The sequence below is a fragment of the Natator depressus genome, chromosome 3, assembly GCF_965152275.1.
Source record: "Natator depressus isolate rNatDep1 chromosome 3, rNatDep2.hap1, whole genome shotgun sequence".
NCBI classification, from domain to species: Eukaryota; Metazoa; Chordata; order Testudines; family Cheloniidae; genus Natator; species Natator depressus.
In genome coordinates, this window is record NC_134236.1 from 173667304 (window position 1) to 173691145 (window position 23842).

At 46.4% G+C, this 23842-nt stretch overlaps 1 protein-coding gene across 1 annotated transcript in view; it reads left to right on the forward strand.

The window, feature by feature from the left end:
- Window positions 1-7246: 7246 nt before the first annotated feature.
- Window positions 7247-23842, forward strand: part of PLEKHH2 (pleckstrin homology, MyTH4 and FERM domain containing H2) — a 116576-nt gene continuing 99980 nt past the window's right edge. The window contains exons 1-2 of the mRNA XM_074947136.1: window positions 7247-7442; window positions 19795-19924. Of these exons, the coding sequence (XP_074803237.1) occupies window positions 19802-19924 (123 nt within the window). The 5' untranslated portion in view covers window positions 7247-7442; window positions 19795-19801. The remainder of the gene's footprint in view (window positions 7443-19794; window positions 19925-23842) is intronic.

A 23842-nucleotide genomic window follows, 5' to 3' on the forward strand; every position in this document is an offset into this window, starting at 1 on the left:
GGTTTGATATCATTCCAAGTTGATGGAAAAACTGAAGGCTGCACAGAGCCAAATAGGAAAAAATCAAAGTGTGTGTGTGTGTGTGTGTGTGTGTGTGTGATCAGCTATGGAATATGTGAGCTTTTAAAACACAACTTTCTCTACAAACAAGAAAACTGTACCACAAGTGCATCATGGGCCAGTTGGAGCAGTGACAGATTACACAAGAGCTCTGTACACCTGTATTAGCATATAAGTACCTTGAGAGAAGAAATGCTGTAATGTGCAACTTGTTTACAAACAGGAAGTTGCAGCAAAATGTCTTGCCTCTTTAAATCATAAAATAAACAAAAAATATTCCTTACATAACAGTCCATGTGAAAACATACACGAGACAAAGCTTTACCTATTTTAGCCAAGTCACAAACTAACCAGCTATTCTAAACATATCCAGGTAAAGAGAGACTTCAGCTTACTATCTACCTGAAATCTATTCACAACTCCTTCCCTGATCATTTTGGGAATTAGGGGGCTGCTGCCAGCATAAGACTCATTAGCATCTGCTAAATCACCTGTCTCCATTACTAGAGTGCAAAGGTTGTTAGCTGTTTGGAAAGAGATTTTTAACTCTTTTCCTGCTAGAATCTATCTGGGGCCCATTCAATTCATCACAGTGTCTTACCGTATATCCCCATGTATTATGAGATTGTAGACAAAGTGAAGATAAATTATGTCAGTGTCCTCCCTTCATATTTATCCTTTTGTAATAACATACGTATATTGTAATAATTTTTTAAAATCGTTTTATAATTATAAAAATAGTTTTTCAAACAAAATTCAAACAGAAATACTCTGCATTATTTCAATTGTTTTTACTGGTAAAACATTACTGTATAAATCACTTATTTCACATGGCAAAATACTCAGTCTAAATGGTTCAGTGATAAGTGCTTTAAAATGCAAATAAATAGATCATAATATTCTACAGTAAATTGCTGTTCACATTATTTTATATTGATACAAAGCATGGTCTGGAGTACAGCCTCTTATAAGCAGATGGAGCACAATTTTCTTAACAGTGGAACAGGCAGTCTGAAACCAGTCAGATTTCTTCATTGTGATCAAGAGCTACATACTCAGATAATACAGTGCTGGTACCTTACAAGCACTTAAGAAAGCTACAGGTAACCAGAAGACAGCTTGCTCAGCCGTGGACTGGTCTGCTTATTTAATGAGAAAAAACCCCCTAAAAGTCAAGTTTTATGTCATGAGAGTCAAAACCATTTCCCCAGTGATCGCACACAATTCCAACCCCTGAGTTTATATTTGGCAAATTCTACTTTTTTGGCTGAATAATGTTAACAGCACTGCCACCCTCAATTCTGAGGTGCTGATAAACTTCAGAATCAGGAGGATGTGTTTAAGTTATTCTTAGGGAAAACAGAGAGAGACTGAGAAAAATCCATACAATGTAGAAAAAATGTAAAACAATATTGGAGTGAAGGATGAAGAAAAACAAATAAACCAAAAATCAAGGAAAAACATAGGCACCACCACACTGGATCACCACCCACAGTCCATCCCGTCCAGTATCCTGTCCCCAACAATGGCCAGCAATGGATGTTTCACAGGAAGATGCTAAGACTCCTAGTAGACAGATGTGGGATAATCTGCCCCATCTCTCTCCAGTTAAGGTCTCATCATAATTCCTAATAATTAAATATTGGTTTAACCCCAGAAGCATGAGGTTTTATAGTCCCTCCAAAACATTTTTTAGCATTAACTATTATAACTCTGAACATTTTTGTTATCCATATAAATGTCCAGTATCTCCTTAGAATCTTGCTACATTCTTGGCCTCAATTAGTGGCAATGAGTTCCACAATCCAATTACAGGTTGTATATGAAAAAGTATTTCGTTTCATTAGCTTTGAATTAACCACCTTTTAATTTCATTGAATATTCTCTTGCTCTTGTGTTATGAGACAGGGAGAAGAGAAGTTCTCAATCTATCTTCTCTATACTGTTCATTATTTTATATATTTTTATCCTGTCCTCTTTTATTTATCTAAGGTAAACAATCCCAGTCTTTTCAATCTCTGTTCATAGGAATTCTTTCATGCCTTTAATCATTCTCAGTACCTTTCCCTGAACCCTCTCTACATCTGTAATATCCTTTTTGAGATGGGGTAATCAGTTCTGCACACAACATTCTCTGTGAGGATGAATCATTTATTTATATTAGTAAACTATTCTGAAAAGGTACAATTACATGAATACACAATATCCATTCTTATGTTCATTGTAATGTATCTGCATATCAATAGATGGATTTATGTGACATTTTGTTGCATCTTCTTACATTTAAAATCTACATAGGAATAACAGATGAGATATAAAACAAGTTCTGGCTACTTATGGATCCATGAAACATTTTCCATGAGTAGGGATTTCATGTCCATTACTCTGGCCAAATTAGAACTCAGGTAATTATATTCTGCCCTACTTAAAATTCACCCTGCATTTTCAGCCCAGAGATAGCAGCATCATTCTTGTACATAGTTGGTATATTAATGTGTTAACTTTATAATATGATTTAGGATCCCTTAGGATGAAAGTTACAATAGAAATGCAGGTTATTATATAATTCGCTTCCAAAAGTTTTGAATACAACAAATTACATTTTGTGTTAATTCTTTATGCACCAACTATACCGCACAACTATTTCACTAATAAAATTAATTTCAGTACTACAAATTATATTATGATCTTCTCCTCAATCTAGTATTTTGGCTAATGCTCAGACTTAAGAGGAGCAGAGGAGAAGCAATCCTCTTGTATTTTAAAAATATTTTTATTAGGCTTTTTTGGACAGGAAAACTGTCCTGCAAGATTCCAAAGTTATGCTATGGAAAGCTAATACAATAAATGCAACTATGTCAAAGTGAGGAAAAATTAAATAGAGAAAATAGAGAATGTTCATTTCTCTAACATGTATTGTAAGAGATATCCCTTTTGTGATCTGCTCTTCAGCTCACACTTAGGCCTTGCTCCTATGAAGTAAACCATGTGGACGGACCTTGTGGAGTCAATGGATCTTCTTTTTGGACTTCTGGGTCTCAGCCTGTAGCATCACAGGGTACTGCCCATTTGGATCAATGCATTAAATGATTCCTTCAAATATTTGGAAAAGTGAAAGGTAGGGAATGTATTACAGGATACAAATGACTGAATTGAAAGAACCAGGACTTGATAGCAACAGTAGGAAATTCCCAAAGGAAACTGAAAAGCATTAATGAAAGATTTCTAAATAGTGTATTTATTACCCTCTTGTGTCCTGATCCTGCAGACACTTGCACGTATATTTAACTGTGAGTAGTTCCACTGATGTCTGCGCAGGACTGGCGGGAAAGGGGGAAAGCCAATTTGAATTCTTGAAGCAACAAAACAAGGTACATAATTATACAAATTTCTTTATACAAGGGTTTTCCTGCTAGAGGTCTGGAGTCCTCTGCCTTTACTCAGAGCACGATCCTTTGGTTAAAAAGTCATGTAATTACAGGAGGGAGCGAATAGAAACATCTGTAGTTAAGATTACCTAACACTGTCTGGCTGTACCTAGCATGCTCCATCTCAGGGCTGCATGGGTTGAGCAGGACCTCTAACACAGGGTCCCAGTGCCCCAATGAGGGCGCCCTGGGCAGGCACTGAGACAGGGATCCCTCCACCATGACAGGGGTCTCTCTGCCCCGACAGGCACTGAGACAGGGATCCCTGCGCCCCCATGGAGCACGGTGGAGCATTCTATTGACACAAGTGGGTCCCTAGGGGGGACCTGATGGGGGTGCCTCTGATGGGGACACCATTGGTGGGCATGGACGGGGGTCCCCATGCCCTGACGGGGCCAGCTCTGTCAGGTACCGACACAGAGATCCCCATGCCCCAATGTGAGCACCAACACAGGGACCCCAATACATCAATGGGGGTACCCCGGTGGACACCAACACCAAGATCCCCATGCCCCAATGGGCACCAACACAGGGGTTCCAATTCCCCAACACGCACCGACACAGAGATCCCCGTGCCCCCACGGGCACTGACACAGAGATCCTTGTGCCCCCACGGGCACAGACACAGGGAGTCCCGTGCCTCCACGGGCACGGACACAGAGATTCCTGTGCCCCCATGGGCACCGACACAGGGAGTCCCGTGCCTCCACGGGCACAGATACAGAGATCCCCGTGCCCCCACGGGCACAGACACAGGGAGTCCCGTGCCCCCACGGGCACAGACACAGGGAGTCCCGTGCCCCCACGGGCACAGACACAGAGATCCCTGTGCCCCCACGGGCACTGAAACAGAGATCCCCGTGCCCCCATGAGCACAGACATAGGGAGTCCTGTGCCCCCACGAGCACAGACACAGAGATCCCCGTGCCCCCACGGGCACAGACACAGGGAGTCCCGTGCCTGCACGGGCACTGACACAGAGATCCCTGTGCCCCCACGGGCACAGACACAGAGATCCCCGTACCCCAACGGGCACTGACACAGAGATCCCCGTGCCCCCACGGGCACTGACACAGGGAGTCCCGTGCCCCCTCGGGCACAGACACAGAGATCTCCGTGCCTCCACGGGCACAGACACAGAGATTCCCGTGCCCCCACGGGCACAGACACAGGGAGTCCCGTGCCCCCATGGGCACAGACACAGGGAGTCCCGTGCCCCCACAGGCACAGACACAGGGAGTCCCGTGCCCCCACAGGCACAGGCACAGCGATCCCCGTGCCCCCACGGGCACAGACATAGAGATCCCCGTGCCCCCACGGGCACAGACATAGAGATCCCCGTGCCCCCACGGGCACAGACACAGGGATCCCTGTGCCCCCACGGGCACTGACACAGAGATCCCCGTGCCCCCACGGGCACTGACACAGGGAGTCCCGTGCCTCCACGGGCACAGACACAGAGATCCCCGTGCCCCCACGGGCACAGACACAGGGAGTCCCGTGCCTCCACGGGCACTGACACAGAGATCCCCGTGCCCCCACAGGCACACACAAAGAGATCCCCATGCCCCCACGGGCACAGACACAGAGATCCCTGTGCCCCCACGGGCACTGACACAGAGATCCCCGTGCCCCCATGGGCACAGACACAGGGAGTCCCGTGCCTCCACGGGCACAGACACAGAGATCCCCGTGCCCCCACGGGCACAGACACAGGGAGTCCCGTGCCTCCACGGGCACTGACACAGAGATCCCCGTGCCCCCACAGGCACAGACAAAGAGATCCCCAAGCCCCCACGGGCACTGACACAGAGTTCCCCGTGCCCCACGGGCACAGACACAGGGAGTCCCGTGCCTCCATGGGCACAGACACAGGGAGTCCCGTGTCCCCACGGGCACTGACACAGGGAGTCCCGTGCCCCCTCGGGCACAGACACAGAGATCCCCGTGCCCGCACGGGCACAGACACAGGGAGTCCCGTGCCTCCACGGACACAGACACAGGGAGTCCCGTGCCCCCACGGGCACAGACACAAGGAGTGCCATGACCCCACGGGCACAGACACAGGGAGTCCCATGACCCCACGGGCACAGACACAGGGAGTCCTGTGCCCCCTCGGGCACAGACACAGAGATCCCCGTGCCCCCACGGGCACAGACACAGAGATCCCCGTGCCTCCACGGGCACAGACACAGAGATCCCCGTGCCCCCACGGGCTCAGACACAGAGATCCCCGTGCCCCCACGGGCTCAGACACAGAGATTCCCGTGCCCCCACGGGCTCAGACACAGAGAGTCCCGTGCCCCCACGGGCACAGACACAGAGAGCCCCGTGCCCCCACAGGCACAGACACAGAGATCCCCGTGCCCGCACGGGCACTGAAACAGAGATCCCCGTGCCCCCACGGGCACAGACACAGGGAGTCCCGTGCCTCCACGGGCACTGACACAGAGATCCCCGTGCCCCCACAGGCACAGACAAAGAGATCCCCATGCCCCCACGGGCACAGACACAGAGATCCCTGTGCCCCCACGGGCACTGACACAGAGTTCCCCGTGCCCCCATGGGCACAGACACAGGGAGTCCCGTGCCTCCACGGGCACAGACACAGAGATCCCCGTGCCCCCACGGGCACAGACACAGGGAGTCCCGTGCCTCCACGGGCACTGACACAGAGATCCCCGTGCCCCCACAGGCACAGACAAAGAGATCCCCATGCCCCCACGGGCACTGACACAGAGTTCCCCGTGCCCCACGGGCACAGACACAGGGAGTCCCGTGCCTCCATGGGCACAGACACAGGGAGTCCCGTGTCCCCACGGGCACTGACACAGGGAGTCCCGTGCCCCCATGGGCACAGACACAGGGATCCCCGTGCCCCCACGGGCACAGACCCAGAGATCCCCGTGCCCCCACGAGCACAGACACAGGGAGTCCCGTGCCTCCACGGGCACTGACACAGAGATCCCCGTGCCCCCACGGGCACTGACACAGAGATCCCCGTGCCCCCACGGGCACAGACACAGGGAGTCCCGTGCCCCCACGGGCAAAGACACAGGGATCCCCGTGCCCCCATAGGCACAGACACAGAGATCCCCGTGCCCCCACAAGCACAGACACAGGGAGTCCTGTGCCCCCACAAGCACAGACACAGAGATCCCCGTGCCCCCACGAGCACAGACACAGGGAGTCCCGTGCCTCCACGGGCACTGACACAGAGATCCCCGTGCCCCCATGGGCACAGACACAGAGATCCCCGTGCCCCCACGGGCACTGACACAGAGATCTCCGTGCCCCCACGGGCACAGACACAGGGAGTCCCGTGCCTCCACGGGCACAGACACAGGGAGTCCCGTGCCCCCACGGGCACAGACCCAGAGATCCCCGTGCCCCCACGAGCACAGACACAGGGAGTCCCGTGCCTCCACAGGCACTGACACAGAGATCCCCGTGCCCCCACGAGCACAGACACAGGGAGTCCCGTGCCCCCACGGGCACAGACACAGGGAGTCCCGTGCCCCCACGGGCACAGACACAGGGGGTCATGTGCCCCTCCCTAGCCAGGCGATCCTGGCGGGCCCCGAGACGGGGCCCCCTGGCGGCCTTGGCCAAAGGGAGCCGTCTCACGCCCTCGTAGCCCCGCGCTCTGGCTGGGAGGGAGCCGCAGGAACTGGGACCTTCCCCCCCAGCAGTGCCCTGAAGCTGCCTCCCCTCCTCGCAGCCGCGGGAGGGGTCGGGTGGCCCCGCCCGCCGTCCTGTGGCCGGGCAGCCTCTGGCTCCTCAGTGGCCGGCGCGGCTGCCGCTCAGGCCCCTCGCTGCCCGCCGCGGGGATGGTGGGACGGGCGCGGGGGAAGCGGTTAGAGCCGCGGCGGCTTCGACCCTAACGGAGCCCGGAGCTGCGAGACAAGAGACGGGACCGGCCTCCTGCTCAGCAGCCAGCCGGAGCCCTGCCAGGTTTGCCGCGACTTCGTTCCCCCCTTCCTCCCTCAGGGGCCGGGACCCCGGGGCTGCCTCCTCCTGCGGGCGGGACCGCCCACCCATCAGCCTGGCCGCTCAGCAGCAGAGCTCCCGCAGCCTGTGCCCTCAGCTCCCAGCGGGGCCTGTGCGGGGGAGCGGGGTGGCCCCCGCCGTGGAGCCCCGTCCGGCCTCAGGCAGTGGCAAAGGGGACATCGTATGACATTAAATTGTGATGTCATAGAGTCAGGATCAGGACATCATAACGTGGCAAAGGTCATGATGTCATTGCCTTGTGATAATGAGGTCATCCACTGGGCTAACATACTGATGCACCAGAGCAGCTTTGTGTGTCTATACAAGACCTGCCTAAAGTGGAAAAGTGACAACACGGAGACCTGCATGGTGATAGGGTAGCTTCCTGCACACCTGTCACTCACTAAAGCTTCTCTGTGCCCTATGCCCTCTCCCAAGAAGAACCCCCCACGCTTAACACTAAAGAAATGTATGTATGTATTGACACCATCAACTTGCAAATCCCATTAGTGAGTGCAAAGCTTGTTCCTACTGTAATAAGGACTTTTACCTTATACCAGCTTAAAGTGTAAGTTAGTGAAAATAGTCTTGTTTTTAGCATTTACTTTTTTGACAGTGCTTTGTATACAATGGGTTATGGCTGTAGAATCAGTTAGGTCCTGATCCTGCAATGAGCTCTTTGTGAGCAGACCTCTGCACTCTCACAGTTCTCCATTGCAGCCAGTGGAGCTCTTTAGGAGTTCACATATGTAGTGCTTATTGCAGGATTGGGGCATAGTTGATTTCTCCTCTCGTGAAACTACCCATATAAAAATCTACAAGGGAACAGAAAAACCCTTTATAAATCAATTTTTGAAAGGATTTTTTAAAATTCAGGACATCTCTCTATCGTAACTTGGAATTATATTAAAGGAGTCAATAAAAAAAAAACCACCACCAAAGTTAACAGTGTTCCTTCATAGCTCAGTACAGTGGTCGGGTGACAAGCTCAAAAATGTCTTTCTTGGAGAACTCCCAGACAGGGGCCATCTCTCCAGTCATCCTCTCTATGCAACACCATTTTTACAGCTACAGCACTGAAAATCCTGCAAATTTGGGGTCCCTGAGATTAGGCATGTATGGTCCACATATCACCAAACATTAATATCTCAAAGTGATTATATCTTTTGGAGCTGGGAGAAAATCCTCTACAAACTGTTTTGAAAACTGCACAATCCTGGTAAAACACAAAGACCTATCCAACCAACTTTCTCCAGCCACCCACCCTGAGGCTTATACGAATTGTTAAACTAAAACAGTGTTGTATTAAAAAGACAATGAAAAACATCATAACATTGGTGATATAAAAATCAAAACATAGTTTTCCTTTCATTATTTAAACAGTCTCCATTCTTTCTGGCTCCTTGAAATGTGTGGAGAAAAAAAAAAACTTATCAAAACCTTTTTTTAAAAAGGGTTTAAATCATCCCAGACTTGTCAAATTTGTCTCAAATAATGTCTGATGCTATAATTATAATTTACACTTTTTATGGGGGTTTGTTAGTTTACAAAAGATCTTAGATTAAAAAAAAAAGTAGGAGACAGTGAGGAGGGAAAGAACAGGAAACTTATGTAGGTTATAGTGCTGAATCAGAACACTTGGTTAAAGCCAAGAGATGAACTCATTTTTTCCCCCTCCCTTGAGGACTCAAACAAGAAACAGGAAGTCATTGATTCAAAGTAAGATCATTCACTCCACAATTGTAAGTTTATTTTGTGCCAATAAACATGTCCAGAACCCTTTATGCCTTTTGGATAATAGGAAATAATTTATTTTCACTCTTTACATCAGTGATATTTAGACAGTAACTGGATATTAATTAGCTTGTACACTGAGAAGTTCCACTTAGCTTACACACTGGTCATTAACATATACCCATATACTGAAATGTTGTGTTTGTGCAACACCCAAATAGCCTTAACTCTACCTTGCAGTGGTACACTTACAGAGAAGCAAAAACTCCATGATAACCGTAACTATATACATTTTCATCTTCCCAGTAACCACAAGCACTGTTAAGCAACATTGTCTGAGCTGACTCCATCCTTTGTGGCCATACTTGGTCAAAAGGGGGGAAAAATAACAAACAAACCCCACCGCTATAAAAATTCCTAACTGGACAAATAGCCCTAAGAAAGTCTTCAATCCCCATATTGTCCCCCCAGATTTGTGCACGGATGGAACTCTCCTTGTTTGGATCTGCTTCTTCCCACACAAAGTTTGCAGATTAATTGTCTCTGTGGCACCATCTTCTTGCTTCTGCATAAGGGGTGAGAGTGGAGACTTGGGGAGCTAATGACAGTTATGGGCAGGCTGGGAAGGAATGAACATTGTGCCTTTTGCAGCTCTGCAGAGAATCCTGTGAAGAGCTAATACTGCATGAGGTTCAGTCCCTAGTAGCATGCCTCCTGAAGCTATGCTCCCCAGCATCAGAAAGGATAATGGGGGTTAGAGACAGTGCCTTCCAAAGATTCATCAGGTAGGGTGAAGAATGAAGAAATTAGAAACCTGGAAGGTTTACAGTCTAAGACCCTAGTTCTGCAAACACTTATGTATATGCTTAGCTCTACTCATGTTGGTAGTCAGATTGAAGTCGATAGAACTGTTTGTGTGCTTAAAGTTAAGAAAATGCATAAATGTTTATAGGATTGAAGTCTAAGGCTCGGATTCAGTAAAGCATTCATATTAAAGTTAAGCACATGGTTAAGTCCCATTGACTTCAGTGGGGAATTAGGTACATGTGTAAGTGTTTTTCTGGGCAGGGATGGACTTTAGTACACGCCTAACCGCTTTCTTGTTTTGGGGCCTAAAAGAGACACTTGAAGGATTGGGTATGGGGATGTAACATGAAAGCAAATGAATATGGTGAAGAATTGACACAGCCTTTGACAATCACATCTGGTTATTGGCTGTTTTTGTTTCTTCCTTTCTTCTAATTTTTTAAGTAAGGTGCAGGTCAGGGAAGGAATATGGAAGTTAGTAAGTGCGAAGGAGTGAGTAAGAGCAAGCTAGTGGGAAAAGGAAGAGGCACAATCAGTTTGTTATCTGTGTATCCACGATCAGCAAATGGTTTTGTAGGCATCACAGCAGAGATGAATCTTAAATAGGGATTGAAAGTAGAGGGCAGTGGTAGTACAGATTTTATGAAATAGGAAAAAGTATGAAGGTATGTGAGTATTAGCCAAAGTTGCCAATGTGAACGAGTTCAAAAAAGATCCATAATTAACACACAGAACATTTAATTTCAACATCTACTTGAATTAACTGCCCAAAAACTTGGTTACCACAGAGTTATCGTTGCCCAGGGGTGCCATATGTTGTTCTTTCCAGCATCTGAAGAGTGGCTAAACTTTATCCTCTGAAAGCCAAGCAAAGACAAGTTAAGGTAACACAAATTTAAACCTCTGAAAACCAGAAGTTTAAGTTTAGCCACACTCCACATGCTGGAAGGCCATGTCTCAGCACTAGGCAACCTTGACTCTGCATTAATTATGGTTTGGGACAGTTAATTTCACTCACCCCCAATGTCCCACAGCTCAGCTCTCCCCCTCCACTGCTTCTGACTCATTCGCATAGATTACTGCAGTCACAGAAGGCACTGACATATGCACGTTAGTCCCTTCAATCCCCCTGCATCGTCTCCTTGTCCCCCATCTCTCTGCCTCTCCAACACAGATGAGTCCTCCCTCTTTCAGTGTTGCCAAGTCTCACAAATTTATCGGAAATGATGCAATTTTGGCGTCTTCTGGAGCCAGTCTCACAGTGATAGGAGACGCTCCAGCATTCATGCAATTTTCAGATTATACAGGGGAAAACCCCCTTAAATTGGCTGCCTTGCCTACTTTTCTGCCTCCTGGAGAACAGCTAATGACAGCTGCTTCAGGAGGCAGGCAGAACTCTCTCTCTCTCCCCCCTTCTCCTCAAGGGCAGGTTTTGGATAGGGAAAGAAAGACATGGAGAAGGCAATACATTTTCACAAGGGAGATGGGGAAAGGGGGTAGCAGAAAGAACCCCTTATCTTAGGGCTCCTTCCCTCCACCTCTCTTGTGAAAAACAGGTTAAGTTCTCTGCTCGTCCCTCTTCCTTTCTAATGCTGCAATCCCAGGTCTATGACAGGAGAAAGGAGAACCTTCTTAGACCTGCCCTCCCACCAGGCATGGGAATGGGTGAAGAACCGCTACACCTCCATGAGGAGGAAAGGTGCTCTGGGAGCACAGAGCAGATGTGAGACTGCAGGCAATGGGAGTGCAGAGTTGTATGAGTAGGGGGGTGGACTGGGTTGGATGTGAGAGCTGGGAGGGCACAAAATTAACTGATTTGGGGTTGAGGGTACAGAGTCAGCATGGGGGCTGGGGCACAAAATTGATTGATGTAGGGGTGCAGTGGCCAAAACTTACTTCTTATTGTAGACTGGCAACACTAATTGTCAGACACATTGGGGGAGTTCAAAAGTCAGAAGACAGCTCAGAAACGTTTAATCTTAAAAAAACACATAATATTTTGGCTCATTGTGACGGAGGTGCTCTACTCACCATTGAGCAGCACCCCCTTCAGGAAAATTAGTTTAGCATCCCTTTCCAACAGTCACACGGCCCATCATCCCACTCACTCACTCCTTCCCTCTCTTCCACCATTTTCCGCTCTCCTCCTCTCAGGTAATCGCAGTGCAGCTACTTCACAACTCAGCCCTCCTGCCAGGTCACACCATGGTTTCCCCTTTGTGTGTGTGTGGCGGGGGGGAGACATCTCTGGACAAGTATCATTCAGCAATCCTCACGCCTGCTGCTCTGACCCTGTCATTCCTGCAGTGAGGGGCAGTGAACCAGCAGACTGCCTGAGTCACAACATCACTTGGCAGTGGTTGGTAGGGGAACCCAAGCCCACCCTCTACTCCAGGTTCCAGTCCAGGGCCCTTTACCAAGCAGCCAAGGTCTGCCGTTTCCCTCACATTACTGCTCTCAGCCCTGGACTAATTCCTGTCTTGCTTTCACTCTTCCTACTCAAATTCTTCTCTCTCCTAGGGTCTACTAGCACAGGTGCCAACTGTGTGATTTGCCGGGGGGAGCTCCACCCCGTGCCCTGCCCCCACTCCACCCCTTCCCCCAAGGCCCCACCCCCACTCTGCTTCTTCCCGCCCCTGCTCCTCCCCACCTCTTCCCCAAGGGACAATTCGTGCCTCCCCAATGGGGGAGTGGGGGGCACGATCTAAAGAGGAGGTCATGTATGTATCCTCCCCCCCACACCCAACATGGGGCCACCATGCTCTCCCCATCCCATGTTACTTGTGGGGGGGCACTCTGTCATCCCTCTGAGCCTGACCCCCCAACCCCCGGCACATTCTGCCGCTCTCCCTGGCAGGAGGGAGCCCAGGTCACTGCTCTGCAGCTACCTGAAAGAGCCTGGCTGGGGAGGTGGTTTCCGCTCCCCGCCTGGCTCCGCTGCTGGAGACTGCAGCGGAGCGAGCCGGAAACATGCCAGGGGGCTCTGGCTTGCTTGCCCCCGATCCTGAGCACCCAAACGGGAAGCGAAGCCACCTCCCCAGCCAGGCTGTCTTAGGCAGCTGCCAGTCTGCCATGCTGCACAGCAGCATCTCAGCAGCCAGAAGAGGCTGGTTCTGCCCCTTCTGCTTCTGGCCCCGCTGCTTCTTCTTCTCCCCAGCATCTGGGGCACTTGCCCCCATGTCCCCGCAATGCATCACCCAGCCTCGCCCTCTCCCCACTCCCCAGCGCCTCCTGCACACCACTGAACAGCTGATCTCCTAGTGCCTCCCACCTGCTGCAGAGGGGGAGGAGCAGATCTGCTGGGTCTGCTGGTGGTGGGAAGGAAGGGGAGGAGGGGCCCACCAGTGGGTGCTGAGCACCCACTATGTTTTTTTTTCCCCATGAGTGCTCCAGCCCCAGCTTCAGCACCTGTCTACTAGATCTCAGGAATTCCTATCCTTCCTTACCTCAAGGCAGGGAGTTCCCTACATCCCGTCTGCATTTCCCCAACACCCGTCCCCCGTTTTGTCAACTAGTTACATGCAGTGTTCCCAATTTAGCGATTGTTTGGAAATTTGAATTGAAATTGAAACATTAATACATCACTTTAAAAGCATATAAAGTGTATGATAAAATACATATATCTGAAAAAGCATAATAGATTTGAAAAGTGTGAACATAGACTAGCTTCCTTATGCAGCTGTTTATGATGTCAGTGCATTCATTTTGGTGATGTTGGCCAACCTAATAATTTCAAATTATGATTTGTAATCAGAGTCTAAATGAACTCTCCCTGACACCTAGTGATGAGCTGGGGGTTGGGGTGGGAAAGGCTTCAGGACCAGATTGAATTTACATTCACACCTAATCTACCTAGGTATCCAGCAAACAGAGCTGTGTTGCCAAGTGATAGATTTTGGCTGGGGTTGGGTTACAAATCACTTGAATGTGGGGGGGGGTAACGAAATATTGTTTTTCTTATTGTAGGAGTAAAGGGCAGTAGAACTGTACTTAGCCTGTGCTGATTGAGGGCATCAAGAGAGAGGGTGGGGACAGGTGTTTTGCTCGATGGTCTGCCTGAGTCACAAGTACTATTTGACCTGCCCCTCTCCACTGTTTAAAGACATAACAGATTAGGCTCCATAGATAGTCTTTTGTTTTGTTAAGTGACCATTACAGCTGAAATCACTGATAATCAGGTCTAAGTGCTTAGACCTGCTGTGGGACAGTGTTTAGAGATGGCCCAGTCTGTACTAGAGTGAGGTTCCCCCACTGAGAGCTCATCTGAAATCACCGAGAGCTGGGTGGAATCTCAAGAGACCAACTCGCAGAGGTCACAGTGGCAGCAGAAGGTGATGGCACAGGGCCATTGGTAACAGAGCAATGGAGCGAATGGTGGCACAACAAACAGTAGCCAGAGCGAACAGTGAGCAGCTGGAGGAACGAGCAAGGTGCCTTCTTGCCCCCCACCTGGGAGGTGAACTCATGTGAAAGCACCTCTGAGTCTCCACTGACCAAGGACAACACCAGTGAGTATTAATGAGGCTGTTAAGAATGCTGGAGACACAACACAGTTCATGCGAACAAACATGGCTGTGGCATCATACTTTCTATTTAAGCAAGAGATACTATAAACTGGAGGCCAATGTTAAGTGCATTGTCACTTGTTCATCCTTAGGTTGAACACTGGTTCCAAACGAGACCAGCAAATGCTCACTATCTTTCTGCAAGAAGCTCAGCTGACTGGCTAGAAGCATGTGGTGCAACAGTGAAAGATTCAACAGTTGAAAAAATGAAGAACTCTCTCACCGCTTTCAAAAAATTTGCATACAGGGCTGATGAATGCATTGATGCAAATGGGCATCAAGTATTGTCATTGTGTACGTTATCTTGATGTCAGTGGTAGGCTAGTAGATGCATTTCTAGATGTTCACGTTATAGAAGACACATCAGCTGCATCTGTGACAACCCACATCTTAGAAGAGTTAAATGCTTGTCAATTGGACCCCAAACAGATGGCTGCTTGTGTATTTGATGGAGCTGCAAACTTCTCTGGAAGACATGAGAAAAAAAAAAAAAGAGTACTTGTGGCACCTTAGAGACTAACCAATTTATTTGAGCATAAGCTTTCGTGAGCTACAGCTCACTTCATCAGATGCATACTGTGGAAAGTGTAGAAGATCTTTTTATACACACAAAGCATGAAAAAATACCTCCCCCACCCCACTCCCCTGCTGGTAATAGCTTATCTAAAGTGATCACTCTCCTTACAATGTGTGTGATAATCAAGGTGGGCCATTTCCAGCACAAATCCAGGGTTTAACAAGAACGTCTTGGGGGAGGTAGGAAAAAACAAGGGAAATAGGTTACCTTGCATAATGACTTAGCCACTCCCAGTCTCTATTCAAGCCTAAGTTAATTGTATCCAATTTGCAAATGAATTCCAATTCAACAGTCTCTCGCTGGAGTCTGGATTTGAAGTTTTTGTTGTTGTAATATTGCAACTTTCATGTCTGTAATTGCGTGACCAGAGAGATTGAAGTGTTCTCCGACTGGTTTATGAATGTTATAATTCTTGACATCTGATTTGTGTCCATTTATTCTTTTATGTAGAGACTGTCCAGTTTGACCAATGTACATGGCAGAGGGGCATTGCTGGCACATGATGGCATATATCACATTGGTGGATGTGCAGGTGAACGAGCCTCTGATAGTGTGGCTGATGTTATTAGGCCCTGTGATGGTGTCCCCTGAATAGATATGTGGGCACAGTTGGCAACGGGCTTTGTTGCAAGGATAGGTTCCTGGGTTAGTGGTTCTGTTGTGTGGTATGTGGTTGCTGGTGAGTATTTGCTTCAGGTTGGGGGGCTGTCTGTAGGCAAGGACTGACCTGTCTCCCAAGATTTGTGAGAGTGTTGGGTCATCCTTCAGGATAGGTTGTAGATCCTTAATAATGCGTTGGAGGGGTTTTAGTTGGGGGCTGAAGGTGACGGCTAGTGGCGTTCTGTTATTTTCTTTGTTAGGCCTGTCCTGTAGTAGGTGACTTCTGAAACTCTTCTGGCTCTATCAATCTGTTTCTTCACTTCTGCAGGTGGGTATTGTAGTTGTAAGAATGCTTGATAGAGATCTTGTAGGTGTTTGTCTCTGTCTGAGGGGTTGGAGCAAACGCAGTTGTATCGCAGAGCTTGGCTATAGACAATGGATCGTGTGGTGTGGTCAGGGTGAAAGCTGGAGGCATGTAGGTAGGAATAGCGGTCAGTAGGTTTCCGGTATAGGGTGGTGTTTATGTGACCATCGTTTATTAGCACTGTAGTGTCCAGGAAGTGGATCTCTTGTGTGGACTGAACCAGGCTGAGGTTGATGGTGGGATGGAAATTGTTGAAACCATGGTGGAATTCCTCAAGGGCTTCTTTTCCACGGGTCCAGATGATGAAGATGTCATCAATATAGCGCGAGTAGAGTAGGGGCGTTAGGGGAACGAGAGCTGAGGAAGCGTTGTTCTAAGTCAGCCATAAAAATGTTGGCATAGTGTGGGGCCATGCGGGTACCCATAGCAGTGCCGCTGATTTGAAGGTATACATTGTCCCCAAATGTGAAATAGTTATGGGTAAGGACAAAGTCACAAAGTTCAGCCACCAGGTTAGCCATGACATTATCGGGGATAGTGTTCTTGATGGCTTGTAGTCCATCTTTGTGTGGAATGTTGGTGTAGAGGGCTTCTACATCCATAGTGGCCAGGATGGTGTTATCAGGAAGATCACCGATGGATTGTAGTTTCCTCAGGAAGTCAGTGGTGTCTCGAAGGTAGCTGGGAGTGCTGGTAGTGTAGGGCCTGAGGAGGGAGGAGAGTGGGGTGGGAGAGGTATTTTTTCATGCTTTGTGTGTATAAAAAGATCTTCTACACTTTCCACAGTATGCATCCGACGAAGTGAGCTGTAGCTCACGAAAGCTTATGCTCAAATAAATTGGTTAGTCTCTAAGGTGCCACAAGTACTCCTTTTCTTTTTTTGCAAATACAGACTAACACGGCTGTTACTCTGAAACCTGGAAGACATGGTGGAGTACAAGCTTTGCTCAGAGAAAAGTGTGACCCTAATCTCTCCAATGCACACTGCAGAGGCCATCTACTCCAAAGTAGCGCCATTATGAGCTGCAGATTCTTTAAAAGATATTTAAAAGCTATAAATTTAATGTCTTTATATTAGTTTTTCAGCAAGAGTCCAAAAAGACTGAATATCTTGGAAAATATAGAAGATACACTGGGTCTGAAGTTCAAATTAGGCCAACCTGGGAAAACCCTCTGGCTTTCTCAAGAGTGATCCTTTGCTGTTGTCTTAAAATTTCTCCAGCCGTTATTACTGGCTTTGGAAAGTATCTACCAAGATGGGATGGATCTAAGTAGTGAGGCTGGTGGATTACTTTTGCTACTACGTTCAGAGAAGACTACTGCCATTCTCTCACTTGTAAGTCTACTGTTGAAACACTTGGGTCATTAAACAATGCCATCCAGGCATCTGCTACAACAGTAGTAGATCTTTGATCCAAATGTAGCTTCTATTGCTGGATAATCAGTGATCTATCCCTTGAAAAAGTACTGGAAGAAGCAAAGACTTCAGTCCAGAAGTTGACTAACGAAAGCATTTATATTTCTTCCTTAAGTGAAGAGGACAAGAAGTATTTGTTAAGACAACTGAAAGTACACAGACTTGATTCTTTAATAATCTACGACAGCGACATCTAGATTCTAATCAACCTCTACGTAGCTTTTACAGATCCCTGTCCCATAAAACACTGACAGTTGAGTGGAGTAAGGCACTACCAGCAATGGGACTGCCATGTGCTCAGGACAGAATAGAGAATTTGAACACAGAGTGGAATATCATACGACGAACGAATGAAGATTTCACTTCAACTTCTTTTTTATCATCACTAGTGGCTCGACCTGATCTTTATGCTTTGTTTCCTGGGATGAAAGAAGTAGGAATTCATCTCTTGCTACTCCCAGTTGAGCGTTCTTTTTCATCACTGAATAGAATTTTGTGTTCTGAAAGAAGTCACCTTCTGCTGGATCATGTGAATGAACTAATGAAGGAATGGAAGTACCGGACCTATGAGAAGCCACCAAAGATGAACGCATTGCATTCAAGAAGTTCATTAACAGAGTTGTTCAAAATTATAACAAGAAACCAAGAAGGATGTAGATGTAGTGCTTCATAGAAGGCTCGAGTAGACAACTTTAATTTTTGTGATGATTTTAAAACATGAGTTAAATCTAATAAAATGGTCATGAAACATTTTTCAGTTTTTACTATCGTGCCATACAGCCCACCTTCACCCTCACGGTCTCACCCCTCATCGGCCCTGACCCCCTCGGTAAATTCGAACACCCCCTCCCCCCATTTCAATTCCTGGGGAACACACTGCCTCAAGGAGAGTGACTGCTATTCTTCACCCTGCAATTTTTATCTGTTGCTAGTCTGTTGGCTTTAAATAAGCCTCACCTGTTCCCTCACAGGTGAGCTTGCTTCCAAACAGCAGCCTCCTCAGAGCCTAAATCCTGTTTGCTGCTTAGTTGGTTGATTGGGCCTGTGTGGCCTAATTCAACCCTCTCAGGGCCAGTGTGGGAAGCCCTCCCCCCATCACACTCATGATTTTTGAACTTTTGGGGTTGTCAGTACTGCAGAGGGGCAGGCATCAGTAGGTTTCCCACTAATTGAGGAGGTGGGGAGGGAATGCAGGAACAGTGGAGGTACTGAAGGGGTCAGGGCAAGGTGAGTACTTTAGAAGGGAGGACAGAAAGGGTGGCTATGGATAGTGCAGGTTTTTTGGGGGCAGAACTGAAGCCCCTCCTATGTCCCCCTTACTGTATAACTGATCCCACCCCTTTTCCTCCTCCCAGCCTCCTGCACTACTGACCTTTGTTTTCCTAAGGAACAGCAGCATGAGAGGGAAGGGTGAGTGTGGAGCCCCTTCCCCACTGCTGCAGGAAGCCTGGGGAAGGAGTGGAGTTCTGGTTCTTTCCATTGTTCAGTGAACAGTGGAGGGAAGGGAACCCCTGGATCCCACTCCCTCAGCCTGATGGAGTAGCCGTGGGGAGGAAGTGTTGGGAGATGGTGTATTTGTAGGGGCAGGGGCTAGAGCATCACTTTAGTCAGTGTCAGTCTTAGACTAGGGCTCTCTGTTCGGGATGTTTGTGTTTAAAAAAAAAAAAACAAACCACCCACCAGTAACATTTTAATGTTATTTAAAAAAAAAAAAAAAAAGCTGTATCTCAGAAGCCCCTTGCTCAGCTGATTTCAAATTTGGACCACTGGGCCTGCCTCAGCTCTCATGAGGCACAGCACTTTTCAAGAAATTCCCAGTAAACATTTGGATTTTAGAGGACTTTAACAGCTGTCTTTTTAAACCAGTAAGCTAGCTTCCACTTTAACTATTTTGCTGCTACTATCCCCCATAAGGAGTTTTCCTTCCTAACAGAGGCTTAGTTCTCTGCAGATTTCTTCTATGCATGAGAATAGTGTATAGTAGCTAAAGGTTAAGACAGTTGATGTTTCCCCATTTATCAACGGAAAATGTTTTGCAGCTCTGTAATAACTTAGAAAATAAATACAAGTAAACATTAGTATGAAACATCCCTTTATTCTAAGTGCCTGTGTAGGCCATCATACTTTCCCCTGCTTTTATAAAACAGCTATGTACAAAAGTTTTAGGTGTCCCCTGAGATCAAGGTTAGTATGTATACAAAAAATAGGCCCAGACATATTAAAGGCAATCTGATTTTTTTTTTTCTCCCCAGCATAAGTATGGCAGATTTTTCAGAGTCAGAAGGAGCTGGAAATTGGAAAGAAAGATGTGTAACTCTGGAGTCACAGCTGATGAAATTTCGTCTCCAGGCAAGCAAGATCAGAGAGCTGTTAGCAGAAAAGGTAGGTCTTATTATATTAAAACAAACAATTTATAGAGACAGTTTTATTTGATAATAGGGGATAAGACTAGTCTTGCTTCAGACTACCTCACTTTGCTCTTTCTAGGACAAACTGCTTTTTAAAAAAAAAAAAAACAAATCTAAAGAATTATTACTGTTGAAGATGTAAGAATTTTGCATGTCTAATTTCTCACCAGAAATGTTCATTTTACAGTAGCAATTTAGAAAAGATTCTGCTGTAGAGGAAAAAATATGTACCAGCATTGTAATAAGTAACACTTCTTTCTAAGTATTTAGGGTCTGCTCCAAAGCTCACTGAAGATAGTGGAAAAGTTTCCGCACTTATCTCACTGCACCAATGCAGCGTTTTAAGTGTCCACTGCCAGTGAGTAAGCACAACCTTGGGACTTACTAATTCATGCAGAGACAGGGATCCAGAAACAGGAGATGGTGGGGGCTTTTTTTTAAATTAAGAAAATTATAAAGGGGTATAAAATTAAAAGGAAGCCTCCTCCTTCAGAGGAAAGTAAAAATAGAACAATTCCTTCCCTCCATTGTAACCAGTATTTTTATCCTAGGTTTGCCTGCTGTTTTATTTATAAGTAGGGTGTCAAGATTCCTTCCGCACTCTGAACTCTAGGGTACAGATGTGGGGACCTGCATGTAAGACCCCCCAAGCTTATTCTTACCAACTTAGGTTAAAACTTTCCCAAGGTACAAACTTTGCCTTGTCCTTGAACCCTATGCTGCCACCACCAAGCATTTTAAACAAAGAACAGGGAAAGAGCCCACTTGGAGATGTCTTCCCCCAAAATATCCCCCCCAAGCCCTACACTCCCTTTCCTGGGGAAGGATTGATAAGAATCCTCACTAATTTGTACAGGTGAACATAGACCCAAACCCTTGGATCTTAAGAGCAATGAAAAAATCAAATCAGGTTCTTAAAAGAAGAATTTTAATTAAAGAAAAGGTAAAAGAATCACCTCTGTAAAATCAGGATGGTAAATACCTTACAGGGTAATCAGATTGAAAAACATAGAGAATCCCTCTGGGCAAAACCTTAATATACATTCCATCCAGCACAGCTTATTTTACCAGTCATTAAACAAGAGGAAATCGAACGCATTTCTAGCTAGATTACTTACTAACTTAACAGAAGTTGAGTACTTGTGGCACCTTAGAGACTAACCAATTTATTTGAGCATAAGCTTTCGTGAGCTACAGCTCACTTCATCGGATGCATACTGTGGAAAGTGTAGAAGATCTTTTTATACACACAAAGCATGAAAAAAATACCTCCCCCACCCCACTCTCCTGCTGGTAATAGCTTATCTAAAGTGATCACTCTCCTTACAATGTGTGTGATAATCAAGGTGGGCCATTTCCAGCACAAATCCAGGGTTTAACAAGAACGTCTTGGGGGAGGTAGGAAAAAACAAGGGGAAATAGGTTACCTTGCATAATGACTTAGCCACTCCCAGTCTCTATTCAAGCCTAAGTTAATTGTATCCAATTTGCAAATGAATTCCAATTCAACAGTCTCTCGCTGGAGTCTGGATTTGAAGTTTTTGTTGTTGTAATATTGCAACTTTCATGTCTGTAATTGCGTGACCAGAGAGATTGAAGTGTTCTCCGACTGGTTTATGAATGTTATAATTCTTGACATCTGATTTGTGTCCATTTATTCTTTTACGTAGAGACTGTCCAGTTTGACCAATGTACATGGCAGAGGGGCATTGCTGGCACATGATGGCATATATCACATTGGTGGATGTGCAGGTGAACGAGCCTCTGATAGTGTGGCTGATGTTATTAGGCCCTGTGATGGTGTCCCCTGAATAGATATGTGGGCACAGTTGGCAACGGGCTTTGTTGCAAGGATAGGTTCCTGGGTTAGTGATTCTGTTGTGTGGTATGTGGTTGCTGGTGAGTATTTGCTTCAGGTTGGGGGGCTGTCTGTAGGCAAGGACTGGCCTGTCTCCCAAGATTTGAGACTTGATAATCAAGAATTATAACATTTATAAACCAGTTGGAGAACACTGCAATCTCTCTGGTCACGCAATTACAGACATGAAAGTTGCGATATTACAACAAAAAAAACTTCAAATCCAGACTCCAGCGAGAGACTGTTGAATTGGAATTCATTTGCAAATTGGATACAATTAACTTAGGCTTGAATAGAGACTGGGAGTGGCTAAGTCATTATGCAAGGTAACCTATTTCCCCTTGTTTTTTCCTACCTCCCCCAAGACGTTCTTGTTAAACCCTGGATTTGTGCTGGAAATGGCCCACCTTGATTATCACACACATTGTAAGGAGAGTGATCACTTTAGATAAGCTATTACCAGCAGGAGAGTGGGGTGGGGGAGGTATTTTTTTCATGCTTTGTGTGTATAAAAAGATCTTCTACACTTTCCACAGTATGCATCCGATGAAGTGAGCTGTAGCTCACGAAAGCTTATGCTCAAATAAATTGGTTAGTCTCTAAGGTGCCACAAGTACTCCTTTTCTTTTTGCAAATACAGACTAACACGGCTGTTGTTCTGAAACTTAACAGAAGTTCTGAGGCTGCCTTCCTGATCTGTCCCCGGCAAAAGCATCACACAGACAGACAGACCCTTTGTTCCCCCTCCCCTCCAGATTTTAAAGTATCTTGTCCTCTCATTGGTCATTTTGGGTCAGGTGCCAGCTAGGTTACCTTAGCTTCTTAACCCTTTACAGGTGAAAGGGTTTTGGCTCTGGCCAGGAGGGATTTTATAGCACTGTATACAGAAAGGTAGTTACCCTTCCCTTTATATTTATGACATAGGGAATGTATGATTCAAATGAATTTCCCTATATTAGAGGCCAATCAGGCTTACATTTATATGTGATGTAACAAGTTGTAGACAGAAAAGTAAATTTTGACCATATTAACTTCTAGTAGTTTACAACATACAGTGCAAATGGGAAAAGGTAATTAGCAGGTATGAATTTCAGGTTGCTATAGCCTTTAGAAGAAAAATTGAAACAAAGCACTAAGTCCATGAGAAATACACTACTTTTTCCTTGTACTAGAAATACCATGCTGATCAATACTATGTCAAAAATTAGCAGTCTATGGCTCTAGAAACATATAGTCTTAGAATGCAAATAATGTGGGTGGTCTCTGTGTGTCTGCATTCTAATTCTTTATCCAAAAGGTTCTGTGATATTGCACCAGATTGGAGGCACATCTTATTACAGAAGGCCAAAATCACTGGTACGCTGCAGCTATGTTGTGCTGCTCTAATGATGCAAAGCAATTGTAAACCTGGCTGGCTAGCTCAGATTTATGTCTGCTTTACAGTGTCATTGTAGTTCAATGTAGCTAAAATATATTGCTGAATAGAATTGACCAGAGAACGACAATTCCATTTAATGGCAACTTCAAGGTTTCTCATTAGATTGAGAACTTTAAGAAGTTTTTGCAGAAATGGAACTGTGGGTAGTTAGGATACTGGCTGAGATGTGGGAGATGCAGGTTCAACTTGCTGCTCTGCCTGATTCAAAACAGTTTTTCCATCCCACGTCACTTCAGATGAGTCAGAGCAGGGACTTGAACCTGTCTCTTCCACATCTCAGGCCAGTACCCTAACCACATAGCAGTAACGTCAGTCAGTCACTCCCTCCCCCACAAAGAAACCTTCCAGATGAGTTTTGGAACTAGTACATTTCTCTGAAAAAGTGTTCAGTCTTTGACAAAACAGCATGCTTTGTGAAATAAAATTGTTCTTACCAGCTCCACTGCCGAATTGGATACAGAGTAGATTTTTGTAGGTTTAACAATAAGATAGGAATAATTAGTTCTAGGGAGGAGTCAAAAGTGTAATAAAGAAATATAGAACAACAGTGCAAGCCAATGGCTAAAGTTGCCATTTTTATATAATTGACAAAGTTA